Source organism: Crinia signifera, chromosome 6 (genome assembly GCF_055691185.1).
Source record: "Crinia signifera chromosome 6, ASM5569118v1, whole genome shotgun sequence".
NCBI classification, from domain to species: Eukaryota; Metazoa; Chordata; class Amphibia; order Anura; family Myobatrachidae; genus Crinia; species Crinia signifera.
The window spans coordinates 45,189,681-45,214,546 of NC_139222.1; the positions used below are offsets into that span (position 1 = coordinate 45,189,681).

Sequence of the window (24,866 nt, forward strand, 5' to 3'; positions counted from 1 at the left end):
TCTATATTCTCCACCCCTGGGATGAATATCGCTGACAACGCTGGAACATTCTGTTCCGCCCACAAGAAGATCCGGGACACCTCCCACATAGCCAGCTTGCTGCGTGTGCCTCCCTGGTGATTCAGATACGCCACAGCTGTGGCGTTGTCGGTCTGATTCCTTAAAGGGACCCCCTGTAATCTTTTTCCTGCCAGAAAAATCACCTTCCACACAGCCCTCAGTTCCAGGATATTGATCGGCAAGGCAGACTCCTCCGAGGTCCATAAGCCCTGCAGACGCAGGTCCAAGACTACTGCCCCCCAGCCCCTGAGACTGGCGTCGGTAGTGACTACCAGCCAGCTCCAGGACTGCAGAGACCGACCCCACTGAAGGGAATCCACCTCCATCCACCATTTCAGGGAAGACCGAGTTTCTGGAGACAACACTATGTGTTCTGACTTCATGGTCTGAGTATTCCCCGACCAGGCTGTCAGAATGTTCCACTGGAACACTCGAGAGTGGAACCTGGCGAACTGTAACATCTCGAAAGACGCCACCATCTTCCCCAGCAGCTTGAGACACCTCCAAACTGATGTGCTCTGAGACCCGAGGATCTCCTGGACCAAAGCAGCCTGGTCCTTGGCCTTTGCCTCTGGCAGGAATACCCGATGTAGATGGGTATCCAGAACAACTCCCAGGAACTGGAGTCTCTGTGACGGCACCAACTGAGACTTTTGTAAATTTAAAAGCCAACCGTGAGCCTGCAAAAACCCGATGGCTTCTGCCAAGTGACTCTTTAACTTTTCCGCTGATTCTGCTTTGAACAGCAGGTCGTCCAAATATGGAATCACAGTGATTCCCCTCAGTCGAAGCACTGCCGCCATTGCTGACATTATCTTGGTGAATACCCTTGGCGCTGTAGCCAGACCGAAGGGCAACGCCTGGAATTGCAAATGCAGGTCTCCTATCGCAAACCTCAATAGAGTCTGATGTTCTGGATGGATAGGAACATGAAGGTATGCGTCCTGGACATCCATGGACGCCAAAAATTCTCCCTGGTCCAGGCTTAGCAGCACTGACCGTAGAGACTCCATTTTGAAATGGTCTACCCACAGATGGATATTTAATGACTTTAAATTGAGAATCGGTCTGAAAGACCCGTCTGGTTTGGGCACCAGAAACAGAGTGGAATAAAAGCCTTTTTTCCACTCCGCTCTGGGGACCGGGATCACCACAACCTTCTCTAAAAGAGTGAGCCGCTCCCAAGAGAGCTGCACGGAGCCGAGCCTCCTTTGGTAGTGGTGTGGGAATGAATCTTCTCGGAGGAAGACCTTTGAAGGGAATTCTGTAACCCTGGTATATAATGTCTAATACCCAGGAATCCTGGTCTAACAATGCCCATGTGTCCCTGAACTGTGACAGACGCCCCCCCACCTTGACCACCGCCGGGCAAATCCCCTGGTAGTCATGCGGCGGGTTTGTCCTCTCCTTTGGTGTTTGGTTTCTTATGAAAGGAACCGAATTTAGACTTTGGGGCCTTGCCCCTGGAGGACTGAAACTTTCCCCTAAAGAACTGTCCTCGAAAGGACACACCTCCTCTAGGGGAGGGCCGAAAGGACGGCCTAAAAGCAGAAAACCTTGATGTCTGCTTGTCTGCAGGAGCCGGCAGAAAGGTACTTTTGCCTCCCGTCGCTTGCTTAATAATCTCTTCCAGTTCTGAACCAAACAACAGCTTTCCTTTAAAAGCTAATGCCTCTAAGGCCTTCTTAGACTCATTATCCGCCTCCCAAGCTTTAAGCCAGAGCACTCTCCTGGCATTGACGGACACTGTGGAAACTCTGGCAGCCATTTTGAGAGCTTCCTCCTCAGCCTCAAGCACATACTCTGCAGCTGCTTTAAGCTTCTCCGCAAGTAACAACACACAAGGATCTGCATGTAAAATAGTGCACAGGTCATTGGCCCACACAATCATGGCCTTAGAGACCCAGGCTGAAGCAATCAGAGGGCGGAGTGTGTAGCCCACCCCTTCAAAAATTGCCTTGAGGTTACCCTCCAGCTTTTTATCTACGGGGTCCTTAAAGGCTGCTCCCCCCTGCACTGGTAGCACAGTGGCTTTTGACAAACGTGCCACAGAAGCATCTACCACTGGAACTTTCTCCCAGAGGTCTGCATGAGCCTCAGGCATGGGATATAAACTTAAAAATCTCTTTGGCATCTGCAGCCTTTTATCGGGCGTTTTCCAAGCCCCTTCCAATAAATCCTGTAAACCTTCATCTGCAGGGAAGGTAACAGCTTCCTTATGCTGCCGTTTAAACACACCTTTTGCAGGAGTTTTATCTTCCACAGACAAATTCAAAGCCTGTTTTACAGCAGTAATCAAATCCTCCACCCCTGCGGCAGAGGAATCCTCAGAATCATCACCCTGCTCCCAGGGAATGTCTGCATATTCTCCTTCCTCTTCAGCAACAAGTAAAGGCACTGAATAAGACCTTTTAGGGGTCCCCACAGCATCAACATCTATTTTGTCTAGTAATTCACTAAACCTGCTAATCCCTATTGCAGTATCCTGCATGACCTGAAGGAAGCCAGGATCTGCCTGGGTCAGAGGCAAGGAGCCAGAGGACTGCTGAGATGATGACATAGGTCTCTGAGAATCTACCAATACATCACTCTGTCTGTCCAGCAATTGCACTAAAGCATTCACAGACCTGCCCAGGGCACTGGCCCACGCAGGCTCCAATTGCTCTACCCTCTGGGGTTCACTCCCCATGGGTCTCACAGCAGCGCAAGTAATACACAAGCCCCCCTTGGCCATCTGCTCAGGGACAAAATTCAGTGTACAAACACTGCAAGTGCTCAATGTATTAAGGGCTCCCTCCCCCAAAACCACAGACTGATGCTCAGACATGATGTAAAATAACACAGTCACAGCGCATTCACTGTACAGACGTTTATACCGAGCCAATGCACCCAGTCACTTATCTGTCTGATGGTTTCAGATGTGGGGAAAGTGATGCCCAGGAAATCCAAACACTCTGCCAGGATCTGTCAGCCAGCTCAGCTCCGCTGCAAGCGTTCCGAATGGCGCCAAAGCAGAGTGAGGGAAGAGACCAAGTCCCTGCTGCTGCGGGGTCCGTGACTTTTGGCGCCAACCACCCCCAGACAGACGCTCCCATTGCAGGATCTCCTAGTTCCAGTATCTATCTGGGGACCACTTGGAACATGCCTGTAACACACTGCTGTCCTCTCATACAGGAGCTCAGTGTGTAAGCTCTGCGGAAAATGGCCGCTGCCATCACGGAGCGCCTGTCCCCCATGATCCCCACCTAGCGTGGAGCCGGTTTCAGAGCGCTCCGGAGCCCAGGCAGCTTCTTAAAAGAAGCTGTAAGCGCTGCACAGGGAGGCCAGACAGCTTCTCCCCTGTGCACAGCGAGCTGACAGGACGCGCTTCTGTCAGCTCCTGCTGCGCTGTCAGTGTGAGAAAGAAAGAGCGGGGGGTTTGCCTATATGTAAAAAATAACTTAACATCGTGTGAGAAAGAAATGAGCACAGGCACAGAGGAAGACTACACGGAGGCCGTGTGGGCAGAGATAACCGACAATAACAAAAAAATTAATAATAGAATTTTAATAGGGGTATGCTATAGACCACCGAACATAAACGAAGGGGACGAGTCTCTTCTTTTAAACCAAATCAAACAATCATCAGATCAGGGTCAGGTATTAATTATGGGTGGTTTTAATTTACCTGATATTGATTGGAAAAATGAAACATGTAAAACAGCAAGAAGCAGTGGGTTCCTAAGCTTACTTAAAGACCAGTTTATCACACAAACGGTAGAAGCTCCAAATCATAATAAGGCATTATTGGATTTGGTTTTAACAAATAATATAGATTTAGTTTCAAACACAAAAGTAATTGAACACCTAGGGAACAGTGACCACAATATGGTTTCACTGGAAATCAACTTCAGTAAATTACATCATAAAGGATCGACAAAAATACTAAACTTCAGAAAAGCTAACTGCAAATTATTCAGAGAAGCCCTAAAAAGAATTGTGTGGGAAACAGTTTTTGAGGGGATAAATGCTGAGGAAATGTGGGATACTCTAAAAAATATACTCGAATCATTAACTATTAATACATTCCTAAAGTAACTAAGGGTAAATTCAATAAAAAAAAGCCACCATGGTTTGACAAAAAAGTTAGGTCAGCAATCAACAATAAAACAAGAGCATTTAAATTCTATAAAAATAACTTAAATGAGGAGGCGTTCACCAAATACAAAGAATCAAACAAAATTTGCAAAGAGGCAATCAAAGTAGCTAAAAGGGATTATGAAGAGCGCATAGCCACTGAAAGTAAAACTACGGTAACCCCAAGAAGTTTTTCAAATACATAAATAGTAAACGTATAATTAAGGACAACATAGGCCCACTAACCGATATCAATGGAAAAAGTTTTACGGAGGACAAGGGAAAAGCAGAACTGTTAAATTAGTTCTTCCCATCAGTGTTTACTAAGGGAGAGCAGACTGTGGAACGCACACATACCACAAATGGGATAAACAAGCCGGACCTCAATATTGAATTCTCTACTAAGGAAATAATATTGAGGCTCAGCAAAATCAAAACAAATAAATCACCTGGGCCAGATGGGATTCATCCTAGGGTACTAATGGAATTAAGTTAGGAATTAGCTTCCCCTCTACATTATATCTTTGATAATTTACTATCATCAGGAAAGCTACCAAAAGACTGGAGAATAGCAGAGGTAGTGCCATTATTCAAAAAAGGAGGATCCTGCTAATTACAGACCTTTTAGTTTAACATCAATAGTGGGTAAACAATTTGAAGGATTTTTAAGAGATGGTATCCAGGAATATTTAGACCTTCATAGTTTACTCAGTAATAACCAGCATGGGTTCGTGAAAAATCGTTCATGCCAAACTAATCTACTTGGTTTCTATGAAGAGGTTAGCAAAAACCTTGATAATGGAAACGCTGTAGATGTGATTTTCCTAGATTTTGCTAAAGCCTTCGACACAGTACCACACAAGAGGTTGATAAATAAAATGGAGGACATGGGATTAGGGGCAAATATCTGTAGATGGGTAGGGAACTGGCTGTGTAATAGAGAACAAAGAGTGGTCGTGAACAGTGCCGTATCTAATATGATACCAGTACTAAGTGGAGTGCCACAGGGTTCGGTTCTTGGGCCCATTTTTTTTAATGATATTGGGATGGGGTTACTCAGCAATGTATCCATCTTTGCGGACGATAGAAAACTGAGCAGAGTTATTAAATCATCAGAAGATGTCACCACGCTTCAAAATGATCTTGACAATCTAGATGAGTGGGCAAAAAAGTGGAAGATGAGGTTCAATGTGAACAAATGCAAGGTCATGCACCTTGGGAGACATAACCAGTGTGCTAGTTATTACCTAAGTGGTGATGAATTGGGTAAATCAGTACTCGAAAAGGATCTAGGAGTCCAAATAGACAACAAACTGGGGTGTAGTGCTCAATGTAATATAGCAACAAAAAAGGCCAACAATATTCTTGCATGTATTAAAAGGGGCATGGAAACTAGGGATTTAAAAGTAATTATGCCTCTGTACAAATCATTGGTTAGACCACACCTCGAATACGCAGTGCAGTTCTGGGCCCCGCACTATAAAAAGGACATCATAGAATTAGAAAAAATCCAAAGAAGAGCAACAAAGCTTATTAGGGGAATGGAGAATTTAAACTATGAGGAAAGATTAAACAATGTGGGACTATTTACACTAGAGAAAAGACGTTTAAGGGGGGATATGCTCAACATGTATAAATATATTAGGGGCCAATAAAAGGAACTGTCAAACACCCTTTTTTCTACTAGAAAGGAATCTAGGACGCAAGGGCACGAGTTTAGATTAGAAATAAAAAGATTTTGTTCATCTATAAGAAATTTTTTTTTACAGTCAGAGCAGTCAAACTTTGGAACTCTCTTCCTGGAGAAGTGGTGTCGGCAGACACTATAAATATGTTTAAAATAAGGTTGGATAAACATTTATTGGTTAAAAACATCCGTGGGTACGAATAAGTAACAAAATCTGTCTTTAAAATATCATAACATACTATACAACAAGGGATAAGCTACTATAAACATAGGTTGAACTAGATGGACGCAAGTCTTTATTCAGCCTCACCTACTATGTAACTATGGGCCTTATTCGAGTTCACTCTTTCAGACAAAATCCTTCTTAGATGGACAAAACCATGTGCACTGCAGGGGGGCAGATGTAACTTGTGTAGATCTAATTAGATTTGGGTGGGGTTTTACTTCAAAGTGAGATCTATATTGCAGTGTTAAAATAAAGCAGCCAGTATTTACCCTGCAAAGAATCACCAAGAAATCACCAAATCTATTTCTATCTGCACATGTTACATCTGCCCCCCTGCAGTGCACATGGTTTTGTCCATCTAAGAAGGATTTTGTCAGAAAGAGTGAACTTGAATAAGGCCCATGTAAGGATATCAATATGCCTATCCCAAGCATGTTTAAATTGTTCTAAACTTGATCAAAATTGATGGCAAGATGAATGCAGCATGTTATCAGAAAATACTGGAGGAAAATTTGCATGGGACGTACTTGGACGTTCCAACATGACAATGATCCAAAACACAAGGCCAAGTCCACCTGTCATTTGCTACAGCAGAATAAAGTGAAGTTTCTGGAGTGGCCATCTCAGCCTCCTGACCTCAGTATCATTGAGCCACTCTGGGGAGATCACAATGCAATACAGCCCAATAATTTACAGGAACTGGAGGGTTTTTGCTAAGAAGAATGGGCAGCTTTACCATCTGAGAAAATAAAGAGCCTCATCCACGCGGGATACGGTCGTATTGTCGACCCGACTTAGGTCGACAGTCATTAGGTCGACACCTTTGAGTCGACAGGCAACAAGGTCAACAGGGTTCTAGATCAACATAGATGAAGGTGGACAGGTGTCTAGGTTGACACGGGACAAGGTTGACATGGTTTTAGGTCAACAAATGCGTTAGGTCGACATGGGTTAGGTTGACAGGTAGCGAGGCTGACATGGGTTTTTTCACTGTTTTTTACCCGAATGTCGACACAGTCTGACTGTGTCGACATTCGGGTAAAAAACAGTGAAAAAAAACCCATGTCAGCCTCGCGACCTGTCAACCAAACCCACGTCGACCTAACGCATTTGTCGACCTGAAGCCATGTCGACCTTGCCCCATATCGACCTTGCCCCATATCGACCTAGAACACTGTCAACCTTGCTGCCTGTTGACTGAATGGTGTCGACCTAAGTCTGGTCGACAATACGATCCACACCCTAGCTACCACAAAAGACTTCAAGCTGTCATTGATGTTAATGGAGGCAATACATGGTATTAAGAACTAGGGTATGCAAACTTTTGATCAGGGTCATTTGGGTAGTTTTTGATGTCATTATGATTTAAAAATAGTAAACACAGTTTGACAATAAATGGCTTCGCCCAAACACGAACCATGAATGAAAGTAAAGTTTGTGAGTTACAGTATCATTCATATTCTCTGACAAATGGCCAGAAAAATCACAAATTCTTCTAGGGTGTGTAAACTTATGAGCACAACTGTATATAGTGGTTGAAGTGGGTGGTATGGCATACCGTCACTTAGTTTCCACTTACAGGGATATGTTGATTTTTGGCTTCTTGGCAGCATTGACATTACATCTACAGTACAGGAATTTTTTTTACAAGTAAAGGTGCCCATATACTGGTGAGATGTACCTCAGCAATTGGCTGCATGCGTTTTGCTTGCAATGTGGGCAGAACCTTCCTGGGGGACAGGATCGCATATGATAGGTTGTATGCGGTCCTTTTGCATATAATGTATCTCCTGTGATCCTAGCATGGGCTATGGTCTGCGATAAATATTAAGGGCAGCCAGTGAGATCTGTGATTGAGATGCGAGGTGCACGGGAGCGCACTTCACATCGCAATAGTACCAAAACCACCTGCGATGTTATATGGTGTTATAAGAGAGGAAGTGCTCACTCCATAATATTAAGCTCTGTTATCTAATATAGGCCCTTTTTTTGATCGCAGTACAAATTTGGGTGCTTATATGTTAGTTGGGGGACGTTACATAGTTTGCGTAGTGGTGTATTGAGAATACCAATACACCACTATGTTGGCTAAGTAAACTACGTAACTTACACAATGTCATGAACCCCGGTTCTCGCACCGCTCGCATGCGCCCCTTACCGGCACGCTGGGGTAGTGTCCTCCGGCACAGTCGGCAATCCCTGGCGTGATGTCTTTTGCTTCCAAGTCGCCCCTGCGTCACTGTGAACTCCAGGTGTATTCCCTGATCAAACTGCGGGTCACATGATCCAGGTAAGCTCCAACTTACTTCCTGGTCTGTGTGCTGCTGCTGCGGCTAATCCCATCACCTGCGTCTGATTCCCTAATCACCTGGAGGGATAAAAGCCTAGCTCACAGTCTCCTCCTTGTCTTGAACAACTCGTCAGTTTACCTGTGAGTTCTCCAGCGTTAAGCTCCTGTCAAGACTCCCCACGTGCTCCAGAGGTCCGGTTTCCTGAGTCCGCTGTCACCTGTGTTACTCTCAGCGTCCTGGTCATTCCACTCCTGCCAGAAGTCTCCACGTGTTTCCATCTGCCGTGTGATCCTGTCTTCTTGTGCAGCCCAGGTTATTTACTCAGTGTCCGGTTAGCAGTGGGTTCCGGGCCCGTCTCCCCTCGGCTCCCAGGCCGCTCCAGCGATCCCCAGTGATCTCCAGTATCGGCTCCCTAGCCGCTCCAGCGATCCCCAGTGATCTCCAGTATCGGCTCCCTAGCCGCTCCAGCGATCCCCAGTGATCTCCAGTATCGGCTCCCTAGCCGCTCCAGTGATCCTCAGTGTCTCCTGCGTCTCCCTGTGCTACCCCCGTGTCATCCCCGGCTTCCAGGCCGCATCTCACATTTCTCAAGTACCCTCCGTGTTGCTGTATAGCATTCAGTGCCATCGATCACCATCGATGGTTTTAGTACCCCTCTAAAGACTCTTGTTATTTAAACCCTGCCAAAGCCACAGAGGAACCTGGGCAGAGGGCCGCGACCTGGTCGGCAGTTGCAGCGAAGTCCATATCCCCTTGCGGGGGTCCCTGGTGAATACCACTGTCGGCTTAGACCCCGCGCCTCTGCTTTAGGTCTCAGCCAATCCTCTGTGTCCCCGGCAGGTCATCTCCTTCCAGCCTCCGTGCATGAGCTCCAGCTACCTCAAGCCTCCTCGCTTCCAGTTCCCTGCGCCCTCCACTGGCGCACCCAGGTCAGTGCCGGGAACACAGACAGTCCAGGCCGTGACACACAAATGACGTAAGTTACGCAAACTGGAGCCCTGCTAACACATAAAGGATCATATGGCCACTATCCACGTCATAAACCCAGTGTCCACGTGGGCGTGGAGTTAATCTTATAAAGTGTGGTGAGCGCAGCGAGCCACCGACCCTGAAGCGTGGCAAGCGCAGCGAGCCCCGCGAGGGGATGCAGATATGTGTCCGCTCGCCGCGCTTCGGGCTCGGTGGCTCGCTGCGATCACCACACTTTTTAAAATTAACTCCACGCCTACGTGGACACTGGGGTTATGACGTGGATAGTAGCCATATGATTGTGTAAGTGCATGTTGTGTGTGTGTGTGTAATGTGTGTGTGCAGTGTACATGATACTTACCATCCACGATGTATCCGGCGGCTCCAGCACTCGGTCCCGTCCTCCATGACAGTCGGGCAGGTACGCTATTACAGTCGGGCAGGTACGCTATTAGCGTAGTGCCGCTGGGAAACCATGTGATGCTCCCTAGCGGTGACTACGCAAAAGCGACGCCATTGTTCCCTGCCGCCTAGAGCTTCGCCAGCCGCCCGCCGCTGAATCCCTGCCGCCCACCGACAATGTAAGGTAACCCCCCTGTCTAACCCCATGTCTGCCCGGCCGCACCTGACCGCCGCACATTCGCCCCCCCACGGCCGAGATTAGCCGGCCGCCCGGCAATGGCTATGCTGATAACGTAGCCAAAGCTACGTTGCCAGTGCTACGATGACAATGTAGCTTTGGCTACGTTATCAGCGTAGCCATTACGCTGGCATATGGCCACTATCCACGTCATAACCCCAGTGTCCACGTGGGCGTGGAGTTAATTTTAAAAAGTGTGGTGAGCGCAGCGAGCCCGAAGCATGGCGAGGGGACACGTATCTGCGTTAGCCGGGCGCCCGGCTAACATACAAGTGCCCAAATTTGTTCTCAAAATGGCAAAACGATGTGCACTGCAGCTGTGACAGATGTAACATGCAGAGCAGTGGTGTAACTATGAAAATTGCGCCGCCCCCCCCCCCCCCCCCCCCACGCCGAATTTCGGCAGTGCCCCCCCCCCCAGTAAATATAACAACCCACCCCCGGCGCCTGCACTTACACAGCGTCTCCCCGGGGTCTGCGGGCCTGTTACTGGTGCAGAGAGAGTTACATTTGGGTGGGGTGTGTTGAAACTGAAATCTAAATTGCAGTGTAAAAATAATACAGCCAGTATTTACCCTGCACAGAAACAAAATAACTCACACAGATCTAACTATCTATATACATGTTACATCTGCCCCACCTGCAGTGCACATGGTTTTACCCATTTTGAGAACAAATTTGTACTGCGATCTGAACATTAGTTCACCAGTTTGGTCCCTGGTAGCCACAGACCGCAAACTGAGGGCACAATGAAGGTAACACCTAAAAATTTACACTAGTTGCTTGGAGATGGATTTGGGGCTCGGCTCTCCTTGGGTTGGTGTAGCCGAGTTGCTTTGGGGTGGCACACCCTAACATTTATTTAGCACTGTTTATTTTCACTAATATTATACTTTCTAGCACTACACTTTTTAACCTCTAGCTCCTGCTTCTTTCTTATTAACACACTTTTATAGCTTAGTTTTTACTTGTGTGCTGCCCTGGAGTGACTGGCTTTTGCTGGCCTTTTTGGGGTTCCGCACCCCAGATTCAAACTTGGTAATAGGGACCCACCAGAAATGAGGTCACCGTGAAGCTGGTTGGTGGGCAAATATTTCTTGGCCAATGAATATATCTAGAACCTCTATTATTGATTGATTTGATTAATAATGTGGAGTGTGCATCTGCACCATGTGTTTTTCTTTGCAGAACTACAAGTCCCAGCATAATAGCACCTCATGTAAATCGGGTGTGCATTCCAAGACCCCCCCCCCCCCCCCACTTCCCCCATTGTACTGCGATCAGATCTGAATAGGGGCCATAGAGCAATAGATCAAGTTCTTGGAATATGTGTTGGCCAACAATTACTAGCCCACCAACCGTGTTATTATAAACTTGGCAGAGATATATTTTTAGAAATCACATAAGGAGGGCAATGCTCGTGATACAGTAGCTTACATTCTAAAGGGAAGGGGCAGACTGGGGTGACATCGCAGGTATAGAAGTGAGCATAAACAGAAGGTAAAGCTGTGTACACACGGGGGCGATATATTGCTCAGTGTCTCCTTTTCATCAGCGACCACAGATGTTCGCTGATGAAAGGGAACCTCTGCTGGGGGGAGTCGCAGAGGGAATCAGCTAGTCATTGGAGCAAGCTCCTGCGACCAGCGATCTTAAGAAGGCTAAAAAGTGAGCGACCTTTAGTGTCACACTCGGTTCAAATTGTGTGAATTGTACCCCTTTTCCATCTGAAACCCGTGTTAAACACGGGTTTTTGAACACGGATCATACCCGTGTAAGACACAGGTAAAAACACTGTTCACACTGCACATAGACCCCTGTTATACCCGTGTCGGAGCCTTTTACACTAAACCCGGGTAAACTTTGAAAAATCCCAAGAATGCCCACAAGACATAGCTTTTTTCCAGTCCAAACCAGTTTGAAGTCACAAAGGGGACAAAGGGGACAAAGGGGAGGGGACTTCTTACAGCATTGCAGCAATGGAGTGGGGAATGTGCTGTGATGGCTGCTTGTGCCCAGCGTGGGCAATGTGCTGCGATGGCTGCTTGTGCCCAGCGCCGGAGGAGCTGCTGCTGGGAAGCCTCCTCGTGGTCAGCGTCTCCCAGCGTCTCCCAGCAGATGACATCATCTTCTGGTGCCCCTGAAGAACCAATTACCGGCCTCAGAGCGTTACCCGGATCTAAAACACGGGTAATGTGCGTTTACACTGCGCACAGACCCGTGTCATTGCCGTGTTTTACCCTGGTAGATACCAGGGTAAAATTCCCTGGTCTCTCTACCCGTGTTTTGTGAAAAGGACACGTTCACACTGACAAAAAACCTGTGTCGTGCGCGTTCACGAGCAAAAACCCGGGTAGAATTTGCTAGTGGAAAAGGGGTATTACTCTATTATTGGCACAGGTCAGGTTTTCTGCCTGATCTTGTTTGAATACCTGATACTCTGGCATCATTTATGTCATTTAATCTCAGCAGCCTATCACAAACCTACAGCTGAGTCATACTCCCTGTGAGAAATCCAACTGACATCAGAGCAAAGTGTTGCTTCCCTGAAGTTACATGCTGTTCCTTGTCTCCAGTGTACAAGTGAATAATTCTGTTATATTGCCCAGAATTGCAGTTGCTATAATCCCTTGTACTCCAGCTAAGTACTCCTCTGCAAGGATTCATCCTGCTGACATCGAGTGAGTAATATAATGCTGCTTTCCCACTGCCTAAACGGGTAAAGACCAGGTATTTGTAAATGGGTAAGCTATAAAGACCCTTTCCCACTGCAGCTCTTAAACAGTAATTTGCCATTTAAATGCCGTTTTTGTCACATTCACATATACCATTTAAGCAACCTATTTAAACCCATAGGGTGACATTCTATGGATTGAGATAAATGCGCATGTTTTTTGAGCGCACCACATCGCCGCAAATCGCACTTTTTCAAATTGCACTTTTCAGTCAAAATTCGCATATTTAATGTGATGCGCATTGGAGCCTGAAAAGTGCGAAGTGGTGCGATCTGCGGCGAATTGGTGCGCTGGCTTTAGTCCTGAAAATGTGCAATTTTCATGTCTGAAAATCGCACGTTTGCAGGAAAGTGCAAAGTAAAAAAAAAAAAACGCGCGCGGGGTCCCCCGCCAGAGCATAACCAGCCCCGGGCTCATTGAGCCGGTGCTGGTGACATAAAATCAGGGTCCCCGACAAATCGGGGTCCCCTTGATTTCATGAAACCAGCACCAGGCTCAAGGTCCGGCGCTGGTTCCCAAAATACGGGGGACAAAATGACTAGGGGTCCCCCGTATTTTAAGAACCAGCACCGGACCCAACCAGCCAGCAGGGTAATGCCACAGCCGGGGGACACTTATTATATAAGGTCCCGCGGCCAAAGCATTAACCCCCTGGCTGGTCAGCATGGGCAGGGGTCCTGGGGAAGTGGGGACCCCCCCAATGAAGGGGTCCCCCCCCCCTCCAGGACGTACCAGCCCATGCTGATAGTCCGGGGCTGTCCCCGATGCCCCTGGGCGGTGGGCATCGGGCTGATGAATTGTGTAAAAAAAAGAAGTAAAACTATTGTTTTCTACTGGCGAACTATGAGTCCCAGCAAGCCTACCCCGCATGCTGGGACTTGGAGAACCACAAGTCCCAGCATGCGGGGCATTAAAGGGCCCGCTGGCACTTGTAGTTCTGCAGTACAAAAAATAGTTAAATAAAACACACTGACACCCTGAAAAATAAAAGTTTAATACACACAGAACACACACACACTGATACTTACCTACCTTGAGCCCGTAGGTCGGTCCCTGGATCCTGGGTCCGGGCTCCGGGGCTCCAGGGCAGAAGAGTCCGGTTCCGGGGCCTTGGTCCTGGTTCCGGGGCTGGTCCTGGGGTTTCCGGGGCTCCTGTCCTGAAGAATCCGGGGTCCGGGATCCGAGGTAGTCCCCAGGGGTACCTAAGGAAGGAAATCCTACTCACCTGGTCCCCGGCGACGACCTCGGCAACCTCTCCGGCTGAAGCGCTGCTCCCATCTGGTACCCGGCTTACAGGACTTCACCGGCGCAGAGATGTTTCTTCCTCGGCGTCTCTGGACAGAATGATTTCTGGCCAATCAGGAGCCGAGAAAGTCAGGCTACCATCTCCTGCCTACCACTCTCCGATGTCTCCATCTCTCATTATATGCTTTCCGGTTCTCGCAGTTTGCAGATTCTTCGGCCGGGGCGTGTGCGCATATGCAGCGTCAGTGTATGGTACAGGGTGGGCAGACAATCATCAATCACTATGTTTCCACCAGTAAGTCCGCCGGCGCCGGGCCAGGAGGTGGGCACATGCCCAGAAGAAACTTTAGCTAGATAGATATCTAGTTAAAGTTTCTTCTGCGCATGCACGCACCTCCTAGTGGGACAGCCCGCCCGCTGTGCATGTGCAGCTAAGAAATGTCAGGAACCATCAATGGTCAGTCGTAAAATGTTTTATAGCCATCGATTGCAGCTATCAATGGGGATTTCTCGATGACCATCCCTATTTCCTATAGCCTTTTAAATTTTGACAAGCATTCAGATCATAACAACTTAGCATAACTTCCAAATAATATTGTACTATAGGTACTAATGACATAACTAACATATTAAGGGGCAGATTTATTAAGCTTGGAGAAGAGATAAACTGGAGATAAAGCGGAGAAAAGGTAAAAGGCGATAAAGCACCAGCCAATCAACTCCCAACTGCCTTTTTCAAACACAGCTGATTGGCTGGTGCTTTATCTCCTTTTACCTTTTCTCCGCTTTATCTCCAGTTTATCTCTTCTCCAAGCTTAATAAATCTGCCCCCAAAGCATCATTTGCATCAGTGAATCATCAAATAAATTATATTATGACAATAATATATTTCTTCTATTTAATTTTAAACATACATTTGTCCGTTTAAACTTTATAAGATATTGAATCTATAAATCTGGGTTTAATAAAACAGAACAAATAGAAAACCCCCAAACATTAGTAACATTGTTAATACCAAGGCATAGTGCATTGTTTTTGTGCTGAATACTGTTGAGAATCGTCACACAATAGTCCCCCACAAACCTCCTTTATCAATGAAGGCCTCTTAAAATTGCTTTGAGGACAGTACAGTCACACAGTATCCATTTTCATGTTCCTCTATAAAAGGGGGGCCGTGGAGCCTGTGGTTTTTGTTCTGGTCAATGTGTATGTGAATAAAATTGTGCTGCCTCTTCCCTCACTAGGAGCCTCCCCCGCTTCCCTCCCTGCCCCTCTCTCTGTCTCTAGGAAAACTTTTTAGTAGTTCTGGAAGCAGCACAATGACGCTCTGTATCCTAACTTCTGCTCTTCTCAGTCAAACTTTAATGGCAGGTAAGAACTATATATTGTTTTACACTCAGATTTCCCTTAATTAATGTGTTTTCCTACATAGATAAGTCTTATACAACCAGTATCGAATTGTCGACATTTACAACATACTATTTACATTCTTGTACTCTGCGTGTGTGTTGTAGATAGGATACAACAGAGTTTCACGCATATAAACTCCCATTACATCACCCTGATCTATATATGCTCACAGATCCTGTACTGTTGGGATCTCTACCAGAGACCCACCACAGGCCACACAGTAGTTTCAAATGAGCTGAGTCATTTCTCCCTACACAGAGTTATTGCCACGATACATTACTGGCAGCTGGAGATATAAATACCCAATTTACTATAGGTTTCCGGTCAAAGTGGCTGAAAATGCCTATTAGTGCTTTACAAACAAAGCAATGAAATTCAGGACATTTATGAGACAGTTGATCTTTCTTTCAGTGGAATGTGTTTAAGAATGGTGAAAAATGCATTGAGTGATGATGATCACCTATTTTTTTGTTCAACTGCACCTGTTTTGTATGTATATTAACACTTTTTGCAGGATAGGATGATTGCACATAGAAAAAAGCTGTAACTTGTCTGTTTTTTACCCTCAAACACGAAAAAAAAGATTTTTATTTATGAGTGAAGAATATTTGGAACTAGCAGGGCCGGTGCAAGGCACCGGAGCGCCCCAGGCGAGTCGGGGTGGGGGCGCCCCGGTGCCGGGGGGGGGGGGGGTACCTGTCCTGCGGCGCTGTGTATTTAAATCTGGCGGCGGAGGCAGCGGGGGTCCCTGCAGTCCATTAGAAATCACGAGCGCTATCCGCCGGGCTATGTGGAAGCGCTTCTAGGGTGAAATGTAAAAGGATGAGAGATTCAGAAAGTGAGAGATTTGGTAAGAAATCTCCAGTTTTTTTAAAGGGGCAATCATTTACACTGCAAAACCAGTGTTTGATTTTGCAGGGTAAATGATTGCCGCTTTAAAAAACCTGGAGATTTTTTACCAAATCTCTCACTTTCTGAATCTCTCATCCTATTACATTTCACCTGTGTGAAAACACTGGCAGCACGCTGATTGGCTGAGTTTTCACACTAGAAGCGCTTCCGCATAGCCCGGCGAATAGCGCTCGTGATTTCTAATGGACTGCAGGGACCCCCGCTGCCTCCGCCGCCAGATTTAAATACACAGCGCCGTAGGACAGGTACCCGGGCGGCATAAAATGCCGCCCTCCAGTGGCCGGCGCCCTAGGCAAATGCCTAGATTTGCCTAGTGGTGGCGCCGGCCCTGGGAACTAGTGTTTAACTGCACAAATGAGTATTATTTTTATATGACCTCCAAGGTGACTGTAATCTGAATCTCAGACACTATTTTTAAAGAGACTCCTTTAAGACTAGTTACCTTTTAAAAGGAAAAAGCATCAACATGCACACCTAAATCTGTGTGTCTCAAAAATCGCTCAACTTATCTAGGTTCCTTTGTTAAGATAAGATGTTATGTGTGGACTGTACTTGCAATATAATTTTGTCTTTTGCAAAAACAGAAAGCTCTGTTTTTTACTACCTATGCAGCATGCAGGGCTGCCGTCAGGGAGAGGTGGCCGGGGCTTCAATACCAGGTCCAGACATAAAGGGGGCCCCAGACATAGAGAGGGCCCGGCACTGGAAGGGGTTTGAGAAGGTGTGTGTGTGTGTGTGTGTGTGTGTATGTATGTATGTATGTATGTATGTGGGAGGGGCTTTTCTTGTCAGTGTCCGCCCCCCATGGCAGCCCTTGAAGCATGTATCAACAAATTAACGGGAAGCGGTCATCTATTAGAATGAACTTAGGTCTACAGTCATTAGGTCGACCCCACTAGGTCGACTGGCAGGAAGGTCGACCTGACTTAAGGTCGACATGGGCCAAGGTCGACATGACTTAAGGTCGAATTTGCATAAAGGTCGACATGAGGAAGGTCGACTGGTCATAAGGTCGACATGGGTTTTTCACTGTTTTTTGAGCCGACATGTGCCGACAGGCGGTATTTCATGCCCTACCATACACTAGGGCGTGGTGGGAGAATAAAATAGTGTGCCGAGCGCAGCGAGGCACCGTGCCCGAAGCATTGCGAGCGAAGCGAGCGATGTGAGGGTCCGATTCTCATTGCCAACTGTGTCCATGTCGACTGTGTCGACATTCGGATCAAAAAACAGTAAAAAACCCATGTCGACCTTATGACCAGTCGACCTTCCTCATGTCGACATTTATGCAAATTCGACCTTAAGTCATGTCGACCTTGGCCCATGTCAACCTTAAGTCAGGTCGACCTTCCTGCCAGTCGACCTAGTGGGGTCGACCTAATGACTGTAGACCTAAGTTCATTCTGACAGATGTACCGCTTCCCAAATTAACTAGGATTAGTCCCAAGAAGCAAGACTAGGAAACACTTGTACTTTTTGTTCAGTTACAGTAGGAATCATTCAAAACTATTCACAAGGCATTATCTATAATACTCATTTTCCAAACTCATAACCTGTATTCGTCATCTATTACAGACAGTTCATATTTTATTTTTCATAGGATGCAATGGTATAGTTTGACAAGACTGATCTGGGGGGCAAAAAGTGTAGGGCCCTCATGAAATTACTACTGCCAGAATTATGTCTGTCAGCATTGAAATGTGTTCCCCTAGGGCAGGGGTGTCCAAACTTTTTGCGACGAGGGCCAGATTTGGTTAAGTGTAAATGTGTGGGGGCCGACCATTCAGCCTGACGTTCTTTGAATCATTAATCACATCAGAATGGTCCCCCACTCTGCCCCCATTCACTCTATGTCCTCCAGCCTACCCCTCCTACACGGTATGTCCCCCAGCCTGCCCCTCCTTGACTGTATGTTCCCCACTCTACACCCATTCGCTCTGTCCCCTAGCCTGCCACTCTTCTCTTAATGTCCATCAGTGCCTCCATTCATTGTATGTCCCCCAGCCTGACCCCCATTCACTATGTACCCCACTCTGCCCCCTCCCTTCTCTGTATGTTTCCCAGCCCCTTGTGTGAGCCAGAGGAAGGAGAGGCAAAGCAAGCACTGCAAGGACAGGAGATACTTGGGCTCCTGCTGCTGCCCTCCTCCGCTCTGCATGTTACGGGAGCAAGCTTCCCCCTTGCTGCCTCCCCTCCCTGCACCCTGCTGTCACTGTGATTGTGGAGTAGGGTGATATACGATTGCAGCAGCAGGGTTAGGACACCAAACACATCTAACTGCGGCCGGCACCTCCTCACTGCAGCAGACAGCAAGGTAAAGGCGCGCTCGCGGGGGCCCCACCTTTAGTGTCCTGTGCTGTGCTTCCCACATCTGATGCTCTGCCCACTTCCAGCTGGAGGCTGCGGGCCACTTGAAATGACAGCACAGGCCGCAATTGGCCCCCCGGGCCTGACTTTGGGCATGTCTGCCCTAGGGGGATTAGGCTCCACTGAAAACAAGTATTTCTACGAGAACCGAACCTTGTGTTTACATCATTAGAGCTCTAGAGTAATATTATTGTATAATAACAATAATAAAGACATATATATATATATATATATATATATATATATATATATATATTTTGCTGATAAAATACAGTACAGGTACCAGCAAATTGTGCTATGCCCATATTAAGGGGGCATTCAACCCAGGGTCACAACTCTCAGTCCATCTCGACTGAATATCGGCAGGAATCGATGTCTTGTCTGCCGATCAGTGAAAAGGGGGCGTGTCCGCGAGATATGGCCATGGATCATTGAGATACGGTGATCTTGACAATCGATGGTAGTTCTCTGCAGAACAGGTCCGACAGCTTTTAAAGTTGGGTCCATTCTGACAAGATACCTGTTCAATGTTGTTGGGAAAGACAGCATTGAATAGGCACCGCCACTATTCCCCCCATCGGAAATAGCGGCGGGGGATTGAATACCCCCTTAATATCTGTAAAACCAGGCTTTAACTGTCACCCACTTAGGGGTATACGGTTATTACAGATGGAGCCCTCCTCATTTAGCCTGTTAATAGGATTAAGTGAGTAATTGGATTACTCTGCTAATCCCCTACTGTATTGTTCTATTTATTGTATTGCCGCTGAGAACAGTAGGATAGCCATGGCTAGCTGACCATAGCCAAGGCCTAAGGAACAAAGTTGAGAGGGGCTCCAACTGTAGGTCGACATACAAAAGGTCGACATGCATTGGCATATGTATAATGGGCATCACTGTGTATGGCATATGTATATTGATCATCACGGTGTGTGGCAAATGTATAATGGGCATCACGGTGTGTGGCCTATGTATAATGAGTCCATTATACATAGGTCACACACCGTGATGCCCATTATACATATGCCACACACCGTGGTGCTCATTACACATATGCCACACACCATGAAGGCCTTTATACATATGCCACACACCATGATGCCCGTTATACATATGCCACACACCGTGATGCCCAATATACATATGTCACACTGTGATGCCCATTATACATATGCCACACATCCAAATAACCATTATACATATGTTATACACTGTGATGCACATTATACATGTCGCACACCGTGATGCTCATTACACATATGCCACACACCATGATGCTCCATTATATATGCCGCACACCGTGATGCCCATTATACTTATGCCATACACCGTGATGCTCCATTATACATATGCCGCACACAGTGATGCTCATTACACATATGCCGCAGACCATGATGCTCATTACACATATGCCGCAGACCACCGCTAGGCTGTTTTAGCGGGGAACTGCGCCCTGCCCGATTTCTAAAGGGCAAAATGCGCCCTGCCCCTCCAGCAGCGCCCCGCTAAAAGAGCCTGCTGCCTGACCGGGGAAGCTCCAGGCACCGCAATCTCGGCGGCGCAAGGCTTCCCCGGCAGCTTATGGACTTCGGCGGGGCCAGGTCCGCCCCCTTGTAGGAAGCCCGGGCACGCCCGCTTTGGTGACGCGGCGGCCCGGGCACGCCTCCTTTGATGACGCGGCGGCCCGGGCACGCCTCCTTTGATGACGCAGCGGTCCGGGCACGCCTCCTGTGATGACGCGGCGGCCCGGGCACGCCTCCTGTGATGACGCGGCGGCCCGGTCCGCCCCCATCCCATACAGCGGCGCCCTGCCCCCCAAAAATTCCTAGGGGGAACACTACATTAGACATATGCCACACACCATGATGCCCAAAAGACACATGCCACACACCGTGATGCCCAATATACATATGTCGCACACCATGATGCTCATTATACATATGCCGCACACCGTGATGCCCATTATAAATATGTCCCACTGTGATGTTCCTTATACATATGCAGCAGACATCAAAATAACCATTATACATATGTTACACACCGTGATGCCCAATATACATATGTCACACACCGTGATGAACATTATACAAATGCCACAAACCATGATGCCAATATAACATAGTAATCAGGGAGGGTGCGGCCAGGGTGCTGTACCGGCTGCCGGCATCTCGCAGCGTCTGTGGCCCGTCCTTGAAAAGGGGAGCCCTGTAGCCTAGTGGCAGGTAGGAAATGGTAGCAGAAGGCTGGCAGTATCACCCATAGCTGACGGCGGCCAGGTTAGTGTAGAGTGACGGTGCCACCGCACACCACATACAGGTTAGCGGTGGGTGGCAGGAGAGTCACCGTCTCTTCTAGGACAGCTGGGAATTTCCTAGAGATCGCACCGCCGGGCGGGTGAGGGGGTGGGTGCAGGGCCGATGCAAGGTTTAGTGGCACTCTAGGCAAAAGTTCAGCCTATTGCTTCTCCCATAAGTCCCCCTTCCCAGAAAGTAAGGTGAAAGCATGGAAGGGCATTGCATAAGTATCCCGGACACTGTGTTTCCAACGTTATGGTTTAATAAACCTTTTTTCCTTCTTTTCTTATCAATGTACATCCTCTTATCCCCAAATCTGTGCATACCACCCCCATCCCCCACATTGCACATCCTCCTATCCCCCACACTGTGCATACCACCACCCCCCATACTCTACATCCTCCTATCCCCCACACTGTGCATAAAACCCCCATCCCCCACACTGTACATCCTCCTATCCCCCACACTGTGCATATCACCCCCCATGCCCCACACTGTACATCCTCCTATCCCCCACACTGTGCATACCACCCCCCATCCTCCACACTGTGATTACCACCCATCATCCTCCAAACTGTACAACCTAACTCCAATCCCCCACACTGCATACCACCCCCATCCCCCACACTGTACATCCTCCCATCCCACACTGTGCATATCACCCCCATCCCCCACACTGTACATCCTCCTATCCCCCACACTGTGCATATCACCCCCCATCCCCACACTGTACAACCTCACTCCTATCCCCCACACTGCATACCGCTCCCATCCACCACACTGTACATCCTCCCATCCCCCACACTGTGCATACCACCCCCATCCCCTACACACTGTAAATCCTCCCATCCCCCACACTGTGTATCCTAATACACCCCCCATCCCACACACTACATCCTCCACCCCCAACAGTGTGCAATGGCAGCTGGAAAGACTGCCCTGCTCACTGACAGATGGCTCTGTGGCATCTGGCTGAAGTCCTCTGTCTGGGTGTCACCATGTTGCAGGCACTGTCATGTGCTGATGAAGCCTGTTGACGCTGCTGGGGCCTAGAGAGGCTGAGTCTGAGTGCTGGGGTGGGGGCGAGGCTGAGTCTGAGTGCTGGGGTGGGGGCGGGGCTGACTGATCTCTCAGCCAGAGATAGAAACTGAAAGCTGAGAGATCTAGATTCTAAAGAGTGAACAGCAGGAAACGCAGCGCTCACCTCTCAGCCTCTGAAGACTTCAACCTCAAGTCAACCCCAGCGGCATCAGGTCTGGCGTCTCAGCAGCAAGCATGTGTACCGCGGCTGCAGGCAGATGGTGGGGGGTCGTGGAAAGGCAGGGGGTACCCAACACCGCGCCCTAGTAACCCAAAGCTGCACCTCTGAAGGATCCCTGTTAGCTGAGATCCAGGACAGACAGAAATACAGAAAAGATCAGGGTGCGCTAAGGTAAATTATACAACTTTCTTATTAAAACATAAATATTTAATAAAAAGCCTCAGATTAGGCTTAGAACAAATCAGACAGAGTTACACAGCCATTTCATAAAATAATTTTACAATCCATAGTAAGGAACAGGCCCAATGCGTTTCGTCACCCACGTGACTTCATCAGGGGCGTTTTGGATGTTGATTGAAATAGGTGCGATAGCACTTCTAGGGGTGTCTCCAATTGATCAAACCAAAGGAAGTGTATTCAAGCAAGAATCATACAGATATATATCTTCTCGGAGCGTCTCTAAATGACCAAATAAATAGCTGTGTATTCCAGCTAGGGTTGCACGGGTGTAAATATGTCGCCAGACATCAGAACACAAAAGCAATAGCCCAGGCGTGTATCACCAAATATCCTGTTTCGCACACCTTTTATACAGGTGTTATCATCGAGGATCAGTGGGTAACTTCAAAAAGTATAAGGCTGGGATTTACTAGAGTGAACTTCTGGTCACCCAGCCTTATACTTTTTGAAGTTACCCACTGATCCTCGATGCTAACACCTGTATAAAAGGTGTGCGAAACAGGATATTTGGTGATACACGCCTGGGCTATTGCTTTTGTGTTCTGATGTCTGGCGACATATTTACACCCGTGCAACCCTAGCTGGAATACACAGCTATTTATTTGGTCATTTAGAGACGCTCCGAGAAGATATATATCTGTATGATTCTTGCTTGAATACACTTCCTTTGGTTTGATCAATTGGAGACACCCCTAGAAGTGCTATCGCACCTATTTCAATCAACATCCAAAACGCCCCTGATGAAGTCACGTGGGTGACGAAACGCATTGGGCCTGTTCCTTACTATGGATTGTAAAATTATTTTATGAAATGGCTGTGTAACTCTGTCTGATTTGTTCTAAGCCCAATCTGAGGCTTTTTATTAAATATTTATGTTTTAATAAGAAAGTTGTATAATTTACCTTAGCGCACCCTGATCTTTTCTGTATATATATATATATATATATATATATATATATATATATATATATATTTCAGAACAGACAGAACCGTATATGCAGACAGAACATAGTGGTGCAGGGGTCCCGCAGAAGCCCTGAAGACGGCTGGTGACAGGGCCGGATTTGTGCCTAGGCCCGTGAGGCATCGGCCGGGCGGCACCAATTAAGGGCGGCAGGCAGGCTGACATTCTGTTAAATGGCACAGCGAGTGGGCAGCGGCGAGTGACGAGTGCCGCCGCCGCAGACATGAATTATCATATGTAGGCGGCAGCGCCGTTCGTCACCCGCCACTGCCCACCCACTCTGCCATGCACATTACATCACCGCTTAGTGGCTGGATCCGACGCCCCCCCCCCCCCCCCATGCGTCCAGAAATGGCTCAGGCTCACTGCTGCCGGCTCCCGCCCATTGGCTACTCTACACACACACAGTCTATTGGCTGCTGTGTATCCAGCAGCTGAGCTGAGCGGCGCGCAGATCCTCCCTGCGCTCAGTCAGTCACAGTGTGAGAGAGACTGACAGAGACACTGTGCTAATCACTGTACTAATAAGTGCCTCCCTCCGGGTCCTCCGTACAGTGAGCAGTCCAGAGTTCTTAAAAAAATATTAAGGTGGGCTACAGTTACATTTTTATGAAATATATATAAATAACAATGTATATACATATATGATTACATTAAAATAGGGCGAGGGGGGGGGACAAAAATGTTGTGCCTAGAGGCGGCCTGACCCCTAAATTCGCCCCTGGCTGGTGAGTATGTTTTCTATCCACAGGTACCCACATGGATACTACTGGACAAGGGGACCGATGCTCCGTGGCAACATAGGTGAGTATTGGATGAATGGGCTCCATGTGTAATAAAGTTTTCCTGTAAGTGTGCGTGTTTGTATTTATTTTTCTATTTGTTCTACTGAAAAAAGTGCGATTTTTAGACACCTCAAACATGCGATTTCCATTTGCGCATGCAATTAAATAAGTAATTTGTATACTTTAGAATGGGAAAACATCTGGATGCGATAAAAATGTGAATTTTTACCGGCAAGCGAGAAAGTTCGAGTTATCGCACAAAAAGTGCGATTTCCGGGACTTAGCGCACCCTATTAAATTGGCGATTTCAGCAAAAAAAATGTGTTGCCTAATTATCGCCAAAAATCACAAATCGCATCCTATTAAGGGGGAAATTTAGCAAAATGGATTCGTAAAAAATAGGTGTATTCGTAGGCAGAAATACACGTATTTTTTACACATTTGTATTTTCGGGATTTACAATCCCGAAAATACAACAATTTGTATTCCTAATGATGGGACATTCGTATTTGTATTTACAAATACGAATGTCTACACCATCGATAGAATACGACAGAAATCACCATTCAAAAGAATGGTGGTTCCTGATGTACTAAGCAGCCGTACTGATAATACGGCTGCTAATTGGTGTAAAACAGGCACCAAAATACGACAGGAAAATACAC

General features: G+C 47.3%; 1 protein-coding gene across 2 annotated transcripts in view; it reads left to right on the forward strand.

Annotated features, from left to right (window-relative positions):
• Window positions 1-15,235: 15,235 nt before the first annotated feature.
• Window positions 15,236-24,866, forward strand: part of VSTM4 (V-set and transmembrane domain containing 4) — an 89,976-nt gene continuing 80,345 nt past the window's right edge. The window contains exon 1 of one of the 2 annotated variants that reach the window (XM_083146093.1): window positions 15,236-15,339. In XM_083146093.1, coding sequence (XP_083002219.1) covers window positions 15,288-15,339 — 52 coding nt within the window. In that variant the 5' untranslated portion in view covers window positions 15,236-15,287. The remainder of the gene's footprint in view (window positions 15,340-24,866) is intronic. The other variant, XM_083146094.1, reaches the window with a different exon arrangement.